Source organism: Tyto alba, unplaced genomic scaffold, assembly GCF_018691265.1.
Source record: "Tyto alba isolate M040663 unplaced genomic scaffold, T.alba_DEE_v4.0 Super-Scaffold_21, whole genome shotgun sequence".
NCBI classification, from domain to species: Eukaryota; Metazoa; Chordata; class Aves; order Strigiformes; family Tytonidae; genus Tyto; species Tyto alba.
The window spans coordinates 17,728,738-17,745,710 of NW_024881295.1; the positions used below are offsets into that span (position 1 = coordinate 17,728,738).

At 44.3% G+C, this 16,973-nt stretch overlaps 1 protein-coding gene across 6 annotated transcripts in view; it reads right to left on the reverse strand.

The window, feature by feature from the left end:
* Positions 1–16,973, reverse strand: part of IQSEC3 (IQ motif and Sec7 domain ArfGEF 3) — a 104,496-nt gene that overhangs the window by 37,401 nt on the left and 50,122 nt on the right. For all 6 annotated transcript variants that reach the window (XM_032986109.2, XM_032986113.2, XM_032986116.2 and 3 more), the window contains exon 3: positions 2,903–3,191. In XM_032986109.2, the coding sequence (XP_032842000.2) occupies positions 2,903–3,191 (289 nt within the window). The remainder of the gene's footprint in view (positions 1–2,902; positions 3,192–16,973) is intronic.

The window sequence follows — 16,973 nt, forward strand, 5'->3', positions numbered from 1 at the left end:
AACCCTGTGAATCACAAGTAATTGCCTACTTAAAGCTACTCTTCTCCGGGGAATGATCCGACAGCCGGCGCCAAAGAAAGGGAAAAGTAGGAGGGAGTTCAGGGGGATTTCAAAGAATAATTAGCTTAATACATTTCTGGGCCACAATATGAACACTCACTCTGAGTAATTCAGGCCTTGTGGCTGAATTAGAAATGGCTGGGAAATATCCATTGCCATGAGGGATTGCACATGAAGGGAGCTTTAACAAGGTCAGCCTAAGGCAAGCCAAAGTGCCAGTCCTGGATACGGCCAAACATTTGAGGTGCACACCCCATGGCTTTGTTGCCCATAGGCATAAATTCATAAATCTGCCAGGAGAGAATGGGCCTGACCTTATTCTCAGTTAGCACTGGTTTTCCACCCAGGCTGCCACTGAGCATGGCGGCATGCCACCACATTAACAAGAAGAGAATCAAGCTCAGTGGCAGAATCTGAGTCACTCAAGTCAATGCATGCATTGTAAAAAAAAAAAAAAAAAAAAAAGACATACAGAGCATATACATTCTCTATCACCCATTCTTAACTCCTCTCCCTCTCACCAGCCTTTCTCAATGGAAGGACATTGTTATAAGGGCCACATGTTAATGGGATGTCTTCCTTCAACCATGGGACATCTGCTGCCCTTCAGCACAGCAGAAGAGTATGTACGACTGAAAGCGTGCTCCTCTCTGGTGTGATCCCCTTCATTTTCCCAACATTACAATAGAATCTAAACACAGGGGAACTGTCGTACTTGAGTTTCCTTTCCAACCTCCCAGCATAGTGTATTTCTGCTCTGCACACTGTCAGCATGCCCTGTTTCACAGGATAGAGAGCAAGGAGAGCCATGACCCCACTCACCAATCCTCTAGTATGATGCTGAAGGGCAATGGCTTTTAGTTGACCTGCACCTCCAAGCCCTGCAGAGGAGGCTGTATACTACCCTCCTTCCTAACTAGCACTCAGTCCTCTCCCTAAAAGTAAATGTGATTTCAACTGCACTGCAAGACTAAAAATGTCTCCTTCCACCTGTTTTTCTTACTGTAAGTTCTATTAAGGTATTACAGTTTGTGCTACAACTAGGGAACAACTGGGACAGTGCTGTGAAGGTCTTATCACCCTTATTCCCATTCAAAACAACTACCTGAAAAGTAAATTGATAGGAATATCTATAAAACACATACTGCAGTGCAAGACTGGAAGAATTAACACTCTTCACTCCCTGAAAATCTCCTCTTCAAGAGCTGGAAGCAATCCACTAAGGACACCCATCAAGCTGGAGGAACACACATATTGTAAGGCCCCTTTGCTGTGAGAAAAGTGGTTTCACCTGTAAGGTAGGCTAGGTCCCTGCAAGGTCAGTACTGTGAGGCACCAGAATTTAATGAACGAGCAGCTAATATCTCTGTCTCACATGCATCCAGGGCAGGTCTGGCCTCTGCTGCAAGAACAGTGGTAGGACAACATGACCTTAAAGCTAAAATAACACAGGACAGACACTCCCAAGGACAAATGAGAGCAGCTTTAGGACATTGAGGAGGCTAAGCCAATATACTGCAGCCATGATCTGGCCCACCCAGAGGATATGTTACCTTAGTTTGTGAAGCCAGTTAATTAGACTTTCTTGTTTATTTTCCTGGTGTGAAGGAAGAATTCTGTCTGAGATGAGTATACAGTATTTTAAGAAAGACAGAGCTAAAGAGCCAAGGTCTTTTTTCTGCTCAGGAATTTATTGGGCCATTGATCTGACATGTAAGTTTAGGGACTGTAGCAATGCCTTGAGGGAAGTGGCAGAGAGATGTCCCAGAAGCAGCAGCTTCTTCGTGGGAACCTCATTAGCTGAGACCCTTCATCTGCAATAGCACAGCTCCCACTGAATTCTCCCACTGAACATAGTCTGGACACCGTCACCAGCATTTGCTTCTCCTCCTCATCTCACATACTGCAGGGTCTGCACATCAAACAGACTCTGGTTGAGCTGCCATCCCTGAGAAAAGTCAGAAATGATTCTTGAGGTTTTGTTTTGCACAAAAACTCTCCTGAGCTGTAATTTGTAGAGATGGGGGGGGTGGGGTGGGGGGGGTGGGGTACGGACAGACACACACAGTGGTGGAGAGCACGTTCCGTCTCATTGCCTTTGAGTGAGGAAGCCAGTTGCTGTCAGCCCCTGTCCTGCTATCCCCTGCTGGGAACCCACCAGGAGATGCAGCTAGAGATGGGTACACTTGTGGTCTGGAGCTAGGCCGTAGCCTCGGGCACAGGAGGCAAGGCTTGCAACTTTAAGAACCGAATCATTTTCTCTGCCCATCTCGTCAGCATCCATTGCTGGACTGAAAGCATGGTAGACACTGCGCAGGACACTCAGTGAATAAAGCCCACTTCCCCTGAAAGCTCATGCTTTGAAGAGGCTAATGCAGAAGTGCACTGGAGGTGTACCCAGCGTGATCCAAGAGGGCAAGATGGCTCTTGGAGATCTCTCCCATGAGGGAGGTCTTTGGGCACAATCAGTTGCTGGGAGCCCTACAGGCACTGTACACTTGTGAGCACGGTAGTATTTCTGGATGCCACAGTTCTTGGCTGCCCATAACCCGTCTCTAAGCCTACAGTAACAACTGAGTATCTGGGTCCTTTTTGGACCACAGAACCCAGGCAATGAGGAGCTGAGCCGAGCGGGTTTGGGCGAAAGGGTGTCACAGTCAGAGGTAGGGAAGTTACTTCCTCCATCAGCCCCAGGTAGCCAAAGGGCTGCTCAGGCAGGGCAAAAGCTCAGGGTGAACAAAAGGCTAAAGTATTTGCTGAAAAGACGTCCCACCACAGTGTGAATGCAGTCCCACCCACCCCGTCCCCCTTCTCCCACAGCCTGAGGAGGAAGCCTCTGTACCTGTTTATTCTTTAGGTCAAGGGAGAGCTCATAATCGGAGGCAGCTGCATGGGAACACGAGGCCGTCCCTTTGCTGCGCTGCACTCTCACTGGGGAGCCCGTGTGGTGGAGGCTCGCCTTCTGCACCAGAGGGGAACACCCCGCTGCCTGCTCTTCTTGGAGCTCCGCATGCTGGGCTTTTAGCGTCAGGGTGTCGGACCTGCCTTCCTGGCCACTCTGTCTGCCGGCCTCCTTCGGATCCTCCGTTTCACACCCGGCTTTCTTGCTTGTGGAACCGCTGGGATCGTCACTGTGAACAAAACGCAACGTTTCGCTTTTTTTATTTGTTTTTATTATATTTTATTTATGTTTATGCTTGTTGTTCGCTACACTCATTCACTGAGCTGCATTTTAAATGTTTAGGGAGCCTGGGATGTGAGGGGTCTCTCTCAGTGATGGATCAGGACTTTAGGTTGATGCAGCCAAAGCCCTGATCTCTCCCCTCCCTAAAAGCAGGCACCTGTGCTGCACACACCATACAGACCAGTCCTGTGATGTCTGGAGCTGCCCAGCTGCCTCTGCTCGAGGTGCTGCAGTTGGAGGTGAGGGGCCAAGGAGGGTGTCATGACCTACAGACACCTCTCCTGCTCTCTGGAGCAGCTAGCAGCTGGCAGTCACCCCTCTGCCCTTGCTGCCTATTGCTCAGCAACTCCCAGAGACCCATCTGGCATGGATCCTGGATCCCAAGGATCCAGTTTTCCCCTGGGGTTTCTAAGGACATGTGGGAAATGAGGCAGGGGCAGCTGAAAGCTGCAGAGTTTCCAGAGGAACTCTTGGAGAGCTGAGTATAAAGATGCAACAGAGCCAGCCAGCCCTGAGACCCTGACTCTTTAATGCCTGTCTGCAATACAGCCATAGCAGCCCACAGAGCTTGCGTGAAAGAAGTTGTTTCTTTCTGACCAACAGATGGCTGTGTCACTGAGATCTTGTGGAGAAAGGAGAACACCCTTCTCCTGTCAGCTACAGCAGTGATTGTGTGAAACTAGGGCCTGACAACAGTGCGCTCTGAGAGCACTGGCATGTTGTTCCAGACAGGATGGGATTAGCATATGTCTGATCCATTGAAGTGCTGAGAAAGTCTGTCATTAACCTCTCGTGCCAAATATTTTCCAAAATCATCCAATTTCAAACAAGATTTTGGTATTCTGGGGGACTGTTTGAACCATGAGAGTGTTTGCTTGTTGTTACATTAGTCTCCTTCCAGTGCCTACAGAGGAATAAATTATGATTTCCAAGAGTGTGCAGGCCAGTCTGCATGGACTCTGGGTTCTACTGCACCATGTACATCAGACACAGCTCCACTGGTTCCCAGGGGATGAGTATTTAGCTGAGAGCAACATCTATTTTGGAAATAATTACTACAGAACCAATGCATTTAATTCCATTGAAACCAAGGATGTGTACTGCCTCCCATATTTAAACACCATTAAATTATTTAATTCACTTCTGAATGATATTTCTTTTTCTTGGATTTACTCCACATACAACCCGTTCTGCTGTCATCTAGATAACAAATCATTTTATGATTGGTGTTGATGTCAGAGAAAAATCAGGGAAATTAGATATGATTTTCTGTAGTGCCCAAATTACTTTGAAGCATTTAAGTCTCATGTTCAAAAGTGCTGTAAGCACTTAAGAGACCAAGTTTTCTATCTGTAAATAAACTTTGCCTCCTAAGCCTCAAAGCACTTTTGCATACTTACTAGTACTTTAAAAGGAAGTTTCCTGTCTCCAATGGCAGCTCTTTCGTTCAGTAGATTTAACAGTCAAGCTTAGAAATATTCCCACAGTTTCTAAAAGGGGTCCAAATCTGATGAGCCAAAAACAGTATGACAACTTCAGAACTAAGAAAGACGAAGGATTTAAAGGTAGAACGTTTCTTCTTTTATACACATGCATGTAGTCAACAGTTAGACTTAAAAAATAAATTCACAGAAGAAACCAGTCTCTTACATAAGCGCTATATAACCACCTTTGTCAAAGTATATTAAAATGACATGTCTGCATACTCATCCCTCAGGAAATACCACCATTAAAATGAGGCATAAAACTCTCATTTTAGGCTGCATACCCTATAAAATCTTTTGTTGTTCTATTCCTGGTACTATACAATTGAACACCCTTTTTTCTACACCTAAAGATGTACATGTAAAGTATGTACCTATTTTTAACTCCTTCTGTTCTCTGTCCATCCATATTGCAGAAAACATTAATGAAAGACTTTTCCCTTACAGCTCTTACTGCAGGATTTTTATTGGCAGCCTCTGTTCTATCCATTCTCATTTTAACCATCAGATTAGTAATTTTTATCCTCAGCTCAAGGGATGACCAGGTGACAGATTTGATCCCGTTTTCATTGAAGTGCGTGCCAAAAGCCTCACAAGTATTTCAGTGGGAACCGGACTGTGCCCTACAAAAGCAATTTCAGCTAGATGCATAGGCTCTGATTCAGCAAGACACATATCCCAAATCACTTTGCTGAGTCAAGGCCACGGTGCACAACATGCTATGCAGACTTTCTTTAGGGCAGAGCAGGGCCCAAGGCAGTAGACTAGAGAGCTAGTTGACTTCCCCTGGAGAATGAATGGACTCTAAATGCCAGCAAATATTCGCTGACATGATGGTCCTCTAAACACTTGCACATATGCTTAACTCTATTTTTCTGAGGACCTCCACTGACTGCTCGTGGTAGAACGTGAGGTGTGTGCATAAGAATTTTCAGCATTCAGGCCTGTTGCTCTGTAAGGCTGTACAACACCTCCAGTATATGCTACCAATTTGGTTTTCTGTCGCACACAGTTTAGAGTCTGAGTGAGTAACATTCATAGTGACAGGATATCCTGCATGCACTGCTAATATAGAACAAAAACCGGCAGGCTTTGTAGAATCACAGGATAACCTAGGCTGGGAGGGAAGGCTGGAGATCTCTCTTCCAACTCCCTGCTCAAAGCAGGGCCATTTTCAAGGACAAATAAGGTTGATCTGGGCCTTCTCTAGCCAACTCTAATATCTCCAGACATGAAGATTCCCCAGGCTCTCTGGAAAGCCTTGTCAGGGCCCTTAGTGCACTAACAGCTCTTAATGGCCTGACCAGCCTCACCCGGGGCCCCCACAAATATCCCCTGCACAGTTCTCCCTTTTCAGCCCAGCCCAGAGCAGTCAGTCCCTGCCCCAGAAACACTGTAAGAGTGCTGGTCTCCAGCTCTGCCCCAGCTTTCCCCTTTCCATGGCCATAGACCCACTTGATCTGGACTCTGACCTGCAGACTCACTCCTCAGCTTGACCTTGGACCTGCCTCATCACCATGGACTGATGACTGGGTTGTCTGACCCTAGGTACCCTCACTGGACCTGATTCTTACCCTGGCCAATGAGGCAGAGGGTGTTGGAACAACCCAAAATGCTCAGAAGCCCCCTTTAATCTCATTAGGCATTTAGGTTATTCCTCAAGATGTAGAAGGGCCCTAAGACTGCAAGCACTAAGTGCACACATTCAGTCACAGATGTGTGGGAAGCACCACTGAGCTCAGTGCTCCTGCTCACAGAGCATAACTGCAGCCCCTAAAGACACTGTGCTAGGATAAAGACATAAGCTAACCAGATGCACATGTATAACCTTGCCTTCCTCCTTCATGCATGCTCCAGTGAATACACCCATACAGAATTATTGTGCTCATGCGTGGGATTTTCTGGGGGTCAAAATCAGTCAAATCGAAATCAGATTCCACTGAAGAACTCAAAGGCATTTTTTGGCAAGATGTTTTTATGCTAAATACAAACTTTTTAACCTCCTGCTGTTTTGGCTGTAGTGCTGTTCAGAAAGCAATAGCATGATCTTTTGTGAAAAAAAAAAAAAAGTGGCTGAACCACTTTTACCTAGTGGGAAGAAAAATCTCAAAAAAAAAAGAAAGATAAACCTACTTAACCTTTGAGCAAGACATCAAACCTGGGAAATTTCAGCTTCAGCTGGTAAACTTAAGTGACTTTATAAGCAGTGGAAAAAAGGGATAAGGACAATTTGCTTAGCAGCCTGAATGTTAGCATTACAACCCTATGGTTCCACTTATCCCCCTGTATTCCTCTCAGGTTTACTCCCATCTTGAACCTGTTTCTGATAAAGTGTTGTGGGAGGCCTATTCTCTCTTGTCCAGTAGCAGCGACTGATGAAGCCCCCATATGAAAGACAAAACACACTGCTAAAATCAAAGCTGATGCTGCAGTGAAATACATGTTAAAACCTTAATCATCCTTAATTTTTCCCTCTGTCCTGAGTAACACAGTTGATTTGCATTGGTAGAGTACAGTTTTTGTTAGTAAGTGAAGGCCCGGGAGCTATTATAATCATAGTAACAAAAAAACCCCAACAGTAAGAAAAGTAAGTAGGGTAAGGATAGACACTACAGCATGGAAGATGTCTGGAAAAAAAATGTTATTAGGTAAATTATGGGGATTCACTTGCTTTCTCTTGCCCAGTGAGCCATCAACCTCCCTGGCTGTGGGATGAAGGAAGGGAATGGAGCTATTGCACTTTTTCTTTCTTCGATGAGAAAATTTTCCTAACCACTTGTAATAATTGAAAGTCCCATGCAGAGTCTAAGGTGTGAATCCCAGTGTCCTGGCCAAACTCCAACTAGGCTAATTTAGTTCTCTGTATCCCAGCATCACCCCTGCAGTTTCAACTGTAATCAGCGTTCTTTACTTGCTGTCCTAAAGTATCAAATACCACCATCTTTCACAGTTTTTACAGCTGCTCTTGCATGATAAATGAAACAATTTTCTGCTTGTCATGCAATCAGGTAGGGAAGCTTTGTAATGTCTTTGAATTCTGTTTGATTGAAAGTTGTAATATTAATGTAAATCACTTGCAATCAGATAAAAAAGGAAGGCTACAAATTCAGCTGTTCCATTCTCCCTAGATGTTCCTACATGACTTTTATGACCCATAGCAACTAGCTTAGTCATTATTACAAATAGATTCCATCTGCTGTAGAAAACATCTCTCATGCTTCAGGTATCTCCTGCTACTTTTGCACTGCTGACTGTACATGCATGCTGCAGACAGAAACCAGTTTTGTTAACAAAGATGGTGACTACAGACAATCTGACTGAGGGCTTATATGAAATGCTATAGCTAGTCTAACACTTCAAAACAGGTATATCAGGGTTCTGGGCTGAATCCTATTGTTTGTTTCAAGAAAGAAGGATGGTAAAAAAGCTCTCACTGAGACAATTCAGCTGGGCACCTGTAAACATTTTTGTCTAGCCTGGGTAAGCAAGATTTCTGATCTTTAGCTTCTATGTGCAGAATTCTCAGGAAGATTTTCAACAAGGAGTACACTGGGGGAAGGGTGTAGGGAGATGATAGAAGAAAAATGGTATTATGTAGAAGTTTTTTCATCACTTCCTTTTTTTCTCCCTTCCTGGTATTTTGGAAACCTAAAGCCCAAATCAGTGATACTATATTATCAAACCAGAGAAGCCCATTCACCCATTCCTAGTAGTATCAGCTCCCCATGTCTGTACAGGACTGATGTATCATACCCTGTTCTGGGAGAGATTTGACTGCGTTTCACTTCCTACAGCATCAGGATAATGCACTTCCTTGCATACTCCTCACCACCTTTCTTGCTGATGGAAACACACATTTCTAGCTTGGCAAGGATCTGTGCTTCTAACTGTCAGCTGTGGAGCTGAACCATGATTATCTGTTGGATCTTGAGCGTCAGGCTTAAATATTCCCCTATCTGATTAATTGACAAAGAACATGCAGCCCCTGCTTCCCCTTCCCCCCCAGATTTTCAAGACAATTTCAAGCTAGACCTGTAGGCAGGAACATAGAAGTTGGTTGCTGAAGACTTTACATTCCATTGCCCCACTGGCAAATACCAGAATCAGTTCACAGTCTAAGAGTAATTTTCCAAGCTCTCAGAAAGGTGTTTACAGGGTAGCTGAGTGACTAAACAGGGCTTTAGGGCCAGGAGAGCTACTCTTCTCAAGGACAGTAATGTTAGCCCTGTAAGAAATTAAAACCGAGCTTTCTCACTGATCACTCCAGAGCTACACAGCTCTCATGTGGTCAAGACACAAAACTCATCTCTTTGCTCCTTCTCTCCTACAAGAGGAAAATTACTGCAGATAAATAAGAGCAATAACAGAGTAAGAAAAATAGCAATGGCTTTTCTGGACTTGGGCATCAGTATAAGAAACCAGTCGCTCAAGAAGATGTTCAGATGCCCTGCTGGCAGGTACAGTAGTTATGCAAAACGATCTAGCTAATTGGATAGGAGGAAATTATGGGTGAGAGGTGTTACAAAAGTACTGCAGAGGCTGATCTCACCTCCTCTTTGTGTCCCCGTGTCACGCCAGGAAAAGACCACATTGCTGTTTCCCATGTATAACTTACCAAACACCTTCATGGTATTCAAGGTCAGTGTGCAGGATCATGACCTGTAACTGAGGTAAAGACTACATGGACTAGTTTTGAAGGACCACAGAGTTTTATAAATCTATTTCACAGAGCTCCTTATGAAGATCAGTTGGTTATTATATACATGCTGCTCTAAAGTGCTTTAAGCGATTCGTATTATCATGGCCTGAGAGCCACATGAGACTTCAAAGCTTCAGAGGCGTCAGAATAAAAAACCTTACAGAATGCCACATGGAGAACTAGAAAAAGAGGTCATTAGCTAATGCCAAGAGAACGGACTCCAGACTCCAAGTCTGTAAGAACCTGTGCTCCCTCTGCCTTAAGACATTTAAGCATTTCCACTGTCCTCTCTCCTCTCTCTGCTCAGAACAAAAAAAAAAAAAAAAAAAAAATCAATTGCTGAGTTAGCAGGGTCCAAAGTGCCTTTTCAGTTTATTTCATTTCAGTGTTCCCTGAGGACACCCATAACATATGGTGAATGGGTTGATCAGAATTAAATGAAAAAAATGGCTGAGACAGGCTTGGTAATATATTATGGGATCTTTTCAAGGTTCAGAGAATTCTGACATGCTGGGGGTCTGAGTGCAGAAGAATTGTTTCTGATTTGCTTTAAAATTCAGGTTTTAGGGTGACTTGGAGGCAATGCTCTCTGCAATCATGCCGAAAATGATGGAAGGCAAAGTATCTCCTGCCAGAGAGGATGGGAACTTGGAACTTGAGCTTGGCAAATCATCCCCTGCCAGCCAAGCTGCAGCTTTCTCAGACAGTCTCCCCCAACACAGACAAATATAGGAACAAGATTCTGATTTTGTCTACATTCACGTAACACCTTGCAAAGCAATGGCATCAAGCCATCTTCTCACACTAGTTTTACCCAAGAGGAATTAATGGTAATTATCCAAGCTGATTACCCATCCCAGAATATATTACTTGTTTCATAAAAAGGCTGGCACATACACCTGTAAAATAGACAATACAGTAGGGTAGATATATTGGAAATCAATTAAATTTAACACCCTTTAGCACAGACTGAACCAGGCAACATCTTTTCAACATTGCTTAAAGTGGTTTTGGTGAGATGTGTATTAAGCAGACAGAAAACGTAGTAATACTAGCAAATACCTCATGTCCCCCAGGGCCCAACATACCAAAGTCAGGGTCTCCATTTCAGATTTGGTATTAAAACATGGTCCCCATGTGCTGTGTAACTCCCACATTGTTGTGTTGTTGTGCCTTTTGCTACAGAACAGCACTACAGGAGCTAAGCTCTTTTGATGCACCCAATGCCCACATGGTGCAAAGATGATTGTCCAGGTGTCAGACTGGGCTGGCTGCCTGTCTAAGGGCCAGGCTCTCCATGACTAACTTCAGACACCTGAGGACTAGGATCTCTGCTTTTTCATGGAGGCAGACAGGCTCTTGGGACTTGGAACAGCTAAGGCAGCTCCCGCTGTACAAGAAGTGGTGTTTATGGTGCAAGGCTGGCTGTGCTGGGTGGTGTGGTTGTGGTTCTCACAGTTTTTTTCTTATAGTTCCTAGGTGTGTCTGGGTGACACCTCAGAGTGTCTCGGGCCACCTCTCTGGCGTACCCCTCTTTCCTCCTCCCTTCCCAGCCATGCCTCCTGTTTCATCAGCTGCAGGAGCACAGGGCTCAGCTTAGGAAGTACAGCCCCTTCCTCAGCTGCCCATCACACTTTGGTGCTTGCTGCCCCAGGCTAGTTGCTGGGATATCTCTGCAGGTTAGACTAGGAAGAGGTCCCACAGCCTGTCACTGCAGAGGGGGTTACTTGTGGCTGTGTCAAACAGGGCATCTGTGCTTATCACTGAGGTGTAAAAAGCACCAAGTGAACAGCGAAGGCATAGTGGGGCCCTGCTCTGCAGGGTTTAATTACTTTTACTTTAACCCCAGACCTCTCTTGCCTCTGCAGTGTTTGGTAAACACGACCTTTTAGAGAAGGAAAAAACAGATGGCACCCTGCATTAGTGTAAGTGCCCGCTCAGCACCCCGGGAAAGAGAAACTTGGCTTCTCAGCAGCAGTCTTTCTGCCACTTCGACTCAGATCTCTTGGCTCCTCATCCCTGAGGCAGGTTTGAACATCACCAAATTTGCTGACAAAAGCCTGCCGGTGCAATCATGCAGAAGATAGAATTTCACTGCTAAAATGAGATGAATTCAGGGCTGGGAGGCAGCAAAGCCTCTAAAAGGCAAGGAAACTTTGCATATCCCCTCAGCCCATTGCTCTCCTATTCCAGCTGCCTGTGAGTTGGGTGAGAGACACAACTCTTGGCATTTTGTAGACCTAGGCAAGGGCTTCCATAGTCTTCTTTTTCCACCTGTTGTGATAGACCCTAGGTTGGACTGCACCTCTGGGTTTCTTTCTAAGGGATCAGGGTAATTGATTTCTGAACGGAAGTGAGTGACCACTTCACGGGAAGATCTTCATGTAACCCAGATAAATTTTGTTTCTGTTCTCAAGTATCATCTCAGCTATTTCATCTCTTGTGATCACTGTAGCCCAGTAGAAGGCCACTGCTTGTGTCAAATCAAGGAGAAGGAAACCCAGTTCTCCTCAACATAAAGAATAACACAGCCTCAGACCACCATCCTCAATACAGACAGTCCAAACACCATTCACCAGCTTTAGGAAATCAGATATGATCCAGATCTTAAATTTGCCAGTGTGTTCAGATCTCGGATTTTGGGTTGGCCTATGGCTGAAGATCAAGATAGAAACAGCATGGTTAACATTCCTTCCTCCTTTCCCCAATCCAGTGACCGCCTCCACAGCCTTATGCAGCAGGCACAATGCTCTGCTTTTCCAAGTTCTAACCTATTTTGTCAGTGCTGCTTCACTCACACTCTGATCCTCTTCATTTCACTTCTCTAAGGCCTTATTCCCTTTTCTATCTTTCTTCATTCCCATTTGGAAAACAGGATGACCTAGAATCTTCCACATTTGGTCATACAAGCTCATATTCCCCTTGGGCCACTTAAACCTTTCTTCCCTATGAGGAATGAAAATTATTCCTGTCCCCATACTTTGCACTCAGACATTGACCTTTTGGGGCAAGATCATTAAGAAAAATAGGAGTTTGCCCTGACCCAACCAATCCGACTGTGTTGTTGAGCAGAACTATGGCTGGTGCCAAATGGCATTATGCCAGTGGGTTGCACCAAAGTCAGTGGAGGATATAGCCCAATATGCTATATTTTAAGACAATCTGTAACATGCTTATCAAATCCAGTTGTGCTGTAACAGCACAGCAATACTTTTCACAAAGCCATTCTGCACCATCCATTTTTGTGCATCTTGACAATAGTGTATTCTGGGAAATGACTGGCATCTGTTTTATTTCACCAGTCACCCTGGAAGACATGTACCAGCAATGTGCACACATAGGGTAGCCTATCCCCATCTTCCCTCTTTCCTCAAAAGATGGAATGAGAGAGGTTGCAGCCAACTCAGATACACGGGCAATAATAAGAGCGTCATAACCTGTTTACAGGAAAGCACAACATACCAATGTGGGACATGACAAAGGTGACACTTGGCTCTAGTCACTAGGCAAATACAGTTCCCAGTGGGATGACAGTACAATCTGTGCGTGGAAAGAACCAAGGTGCCAACCAGAGATGGTTAAAAGTTACTAGAACACACTTCCAAATGCTGTGGCCAGAGTTATATTCCTCAGTCTCAAAAGAAAAATCTCACTGAACTCAGGTCCTATTTATGTCTTGATGCTTTTTCTAAGGATGATGTTTCCTCACAGAAGATGGATTGCTCTCCAGCTCTTTTGCAGTTTTTGAACAGGCCAGGTGACAGTCTCAAAAATCTCCCAACGTTTTTACATCCTCTCCCTCAGCTATCTAGCTGTTTGCAGAGACCAAATTGAATGGCCTGAGCTGCTGTACAGTGTGCTCCTCTTCAGCATCTCAGACTCTTCATTTCTTCCAGAACCATATATAAGCCTGCCAGAGCCACATGCAGAAGAAGAAACTCTGGAGCACAGACATGTTTTTCCAAAAGGAGAGCTTATTGTATTTGGGCACAGAGCCTTCCCCATGGGGGTGGTCAAAGATGAACCTGCATAGGACTGAGTTAGTGTTGCAGAGCACAGAAAAGACAGAAGACCTTTGGATTCACATCACACTACAAGAAAATGTGTAATAAAAGGCCACAGTCTCATTGTTGTCACTGCCAAAGAATGCTGGCATGAACAGGAATATTCCAGCCAAGGGACCTGCTCATTTATCTCCTGTTCATATGTTCTTGTACCCTCCAGATTCTTCTTTTATTTACACTGTTTTTTACTTCCTGCTTTTCCTGTTCCTTCTCTGTCATTCTGCTTCTCTGTGTAGCATGTTTGCCATTCATTTTCCTTGCAGTCGCACTGCTATCTTTGCTGGGTGAGTCTGCCTCCCTTTCTTTCTCATTGGCTTTTTTTTTCCATCTCTTTGCCTTATCTGTCTCTGCCTTGTAAGCCATGAACAAGTGTGTGAACAGAGGGTCCACAGAAATCACTTGTCAAGTTCAACAGAACACAAAGTAGTGTACAAAAGATCTGGAATGGCCCAGTTTTGGGTGTGGGTGCATCTTGACTGGTGCAGATCAGGTCAGATGATATCAGTAGAGGATTAGAATGAATGGTGTGCGCTCTACCACAATCCATCTGCTATTACTTTATCAACTGTCTGTGCCTGGTTTCCAGTGCTAGATACAGGACTATATCCAAAGCTGTCATAGCCTCTTCTCATTTATCTCTGTGCCATTATCACACAGAAAACACAGGATACAGCAAGTGTTCATGTTGCATTCCACTGGTATCAAGAAGTTGCCATGTTACAGGCAGGGAATTCTTTAAAATACAGGAGACAGAACATGAGGATCATCTGCAAATCATGAGTGAATCACCTAGTATTAACTGATCTCAATAGCTGTTGAAAGTGGCTCCCACAACTGCAAGGTTGGCTGTGATTGATTCTCTTTCACTGACACTGCTGTTGCCCAAGAAACAGGAAGCGCTGCCACATGTGGGAGAAGAGTGACTCAGTCCAAGTCCGAATTCCTCTAGGGCAGGACCTATGTAAGGAACAGAAGCAACAGGGGAAAAGGAAAGACTGGAAGAACACATGGCCAGGCAAAGTCTGGATGAAGCTTTGGTCTCTCAGAAAGCATGTGTCTCATGGGTATCTTTGCAGTTTCAAAAGGGGATACTTGAGACATGTTTTCTTTGGCCTCTCTCTCCTGCCATCTTCCTCCTTCCTGAAGAAGTGTTGATAGAGGTAAATAAAGCGAACAGTATGACAAGGAGACTCCAGTTTCTGCCAGAGATTTTTTTTTTTCCTGTTGAAAAGCCCATCTATTCCTCACTTTACTTCCCCACCCTCACGTTCTCCAAACTTGCCTGAAAGTGGCTGCACCAGCTGTTGGAGAGAAGAAGCAGAGCAATGCCTGTGTGGGAGTGCCAAAATATCCTGGTGGATCTCCTTTACAGGACGGAGACGCAGCATCTGAAACTCACCTCCTATTTCTTTGGATGCTTCCAGAAAGAGTCATTTCTCCCAGATCATAGTACCAGAAGAACTGCCAACTATACCTCCCTGTAAGACATTCCCAAGGTTGTTGGTAACTATGATGTTAAGGATGTTCTCTAAAACATTTTTTGCTTATAATTATAAGTGTTTCCATATTTCCCCTAAATCTATATGTACTAAATACCTTTGTGGTTCTGGACCTAGGCTCCTGCAAAGCAATTAAAGCTGCTAGCCCTGACTGTACGAAACATCCATAAAAAGTGAGGAACCTACTCACTCCCAAGTTTAGGAAGAGCTCAAATCTGTGTCTAGACACTACTCTTTGCCCACAACTCTGTGTCAGACTATAATCAAAACTCTGACAACTGTAAGCCTGGGGAATATTTATGTGAACTTTGCTGACCCATCCCTGCCTGTTTGCTGCATCCCCATGACCTCCAAATGTATTATCTTGAACAAGATTAGTAAGTCTTTAGGGAGGCAAGAGTAAGAAGTAGATGAGCTGTTAAGAAACAGAAAAAATCCTCTTTTTGTGCCTGTGATCTCAATAAGGAAAAGAAATGAGAAAAGAAGCACAAACAGGATGTTCTAACACAGCAGAAATGTTCAGGCTTCTGTGTGTTTTCAAAAGCAATGCTGTGGAGGACTTTAGCATGAATGCAAGAAGTCAGATTGAAGAGATTTGTATATGAAGTCATTTGTCCTCAAAGCACGCAAGGCGCAGGCCATGGTTGTAGAGGCTTGCTTTTCACTGGCATGTCCAGGTGCTGTAAGCCTGACCCGGAGTGCTCTCCATTAAGAATCAGAGGAGAATTCAGCCTCTATGGTCCACTAATTGTAGGAGCTTGCAAATGACACTGCCAGCTGGGGGGCCAATTAGTTAGAGCTGTTATGCTGTTTTGTGTGGTAGGTTATAGATCTGATTCGATACAGACTAGAATTGTTATCATGTTTCTTCATACCTGGGCCAGAGTCACTGAGCACCTGAGTTGAGAGGAAACTTTGACCTCCAGATTACATATCTAATATCCTGCCAGCAATCCTAAACCAGAAAGGCTAATTTCCCATTTCATGAACTGGATTTGCATTCTTTCTGTCAGGCGAGGTCAATCTTTTACAAGTTCAGAAAAAAATATTGAGTAGCTCAGTTGTTTTCCTGTAATGCATAAAGCATGATGGATATTGGTGAAAATCATTTCCCGTCTGTTTTTTATCACGATGTTTCAGTGGTATCTAAAAGAAGAATCAACTTGGGGAGCAGTTCAGTTCTCATCAAACCCATGGGCCTCAGCCTTAAGGGGTATTGCATTCACAATCTAAACAAAGTCTTGTGGATTTCTCAGGAGGATCTAACTGTTAGAGTGACCCAAGGGCAAAGTGAGAGCTGTACTGGGAGGAGAAATTCTCCTAGGTTACAGCAGTGGGGAGCCAAAGAAGGACATGATGCTGTGACTGTGCAGTGGGTAATATTCATGGCTCTTTTGTGCCAATGCCTTCCAGTATGACTTCACAGGACAAATAACACATGCATGTTCAATGGAAACAAAGAGTTTGAGTAAAAAGACATGAAGAGTCAGAGACAGCAGATCTCCAGAAGTAAATGAAATCAGATTTAGTTTTTTAACCATGTGCTGCTTAGGGTGTAACATACTATTATGCAGCTCAGAGATCCAGGAAGAAAGATGTTTCAAGGTTTGATTTCAAAGAACTGTCCAAAATTTGTCCATCTGCTTTTTACCCTCCCACATGCAAAAATGGAGCAACAAGCACAAAGGACCTCTTCCAGCAAGAACACATATTTCTATTTGAGTACTTTGGTAAGTCAGAAGTGGGACAACAGGGAATTTCACCAGAAATGCAAGGAAGGCTGGCTCAGAGATGTAGCCAATGGCTTATATGTCTCCTTACCACTGTGCTGTGATGTCAGGTAGTAACCAATCTGTAACAGTGACTAATCCAGCAGGCACTTTAGGAATGAGTATACAGCTGTTTGAAGTCTAAACTAAACTGAGTTACAATTTAATTGGTCTGTAATCATGAAGCAAACACTTGCCAGTTGCACTAATTGTA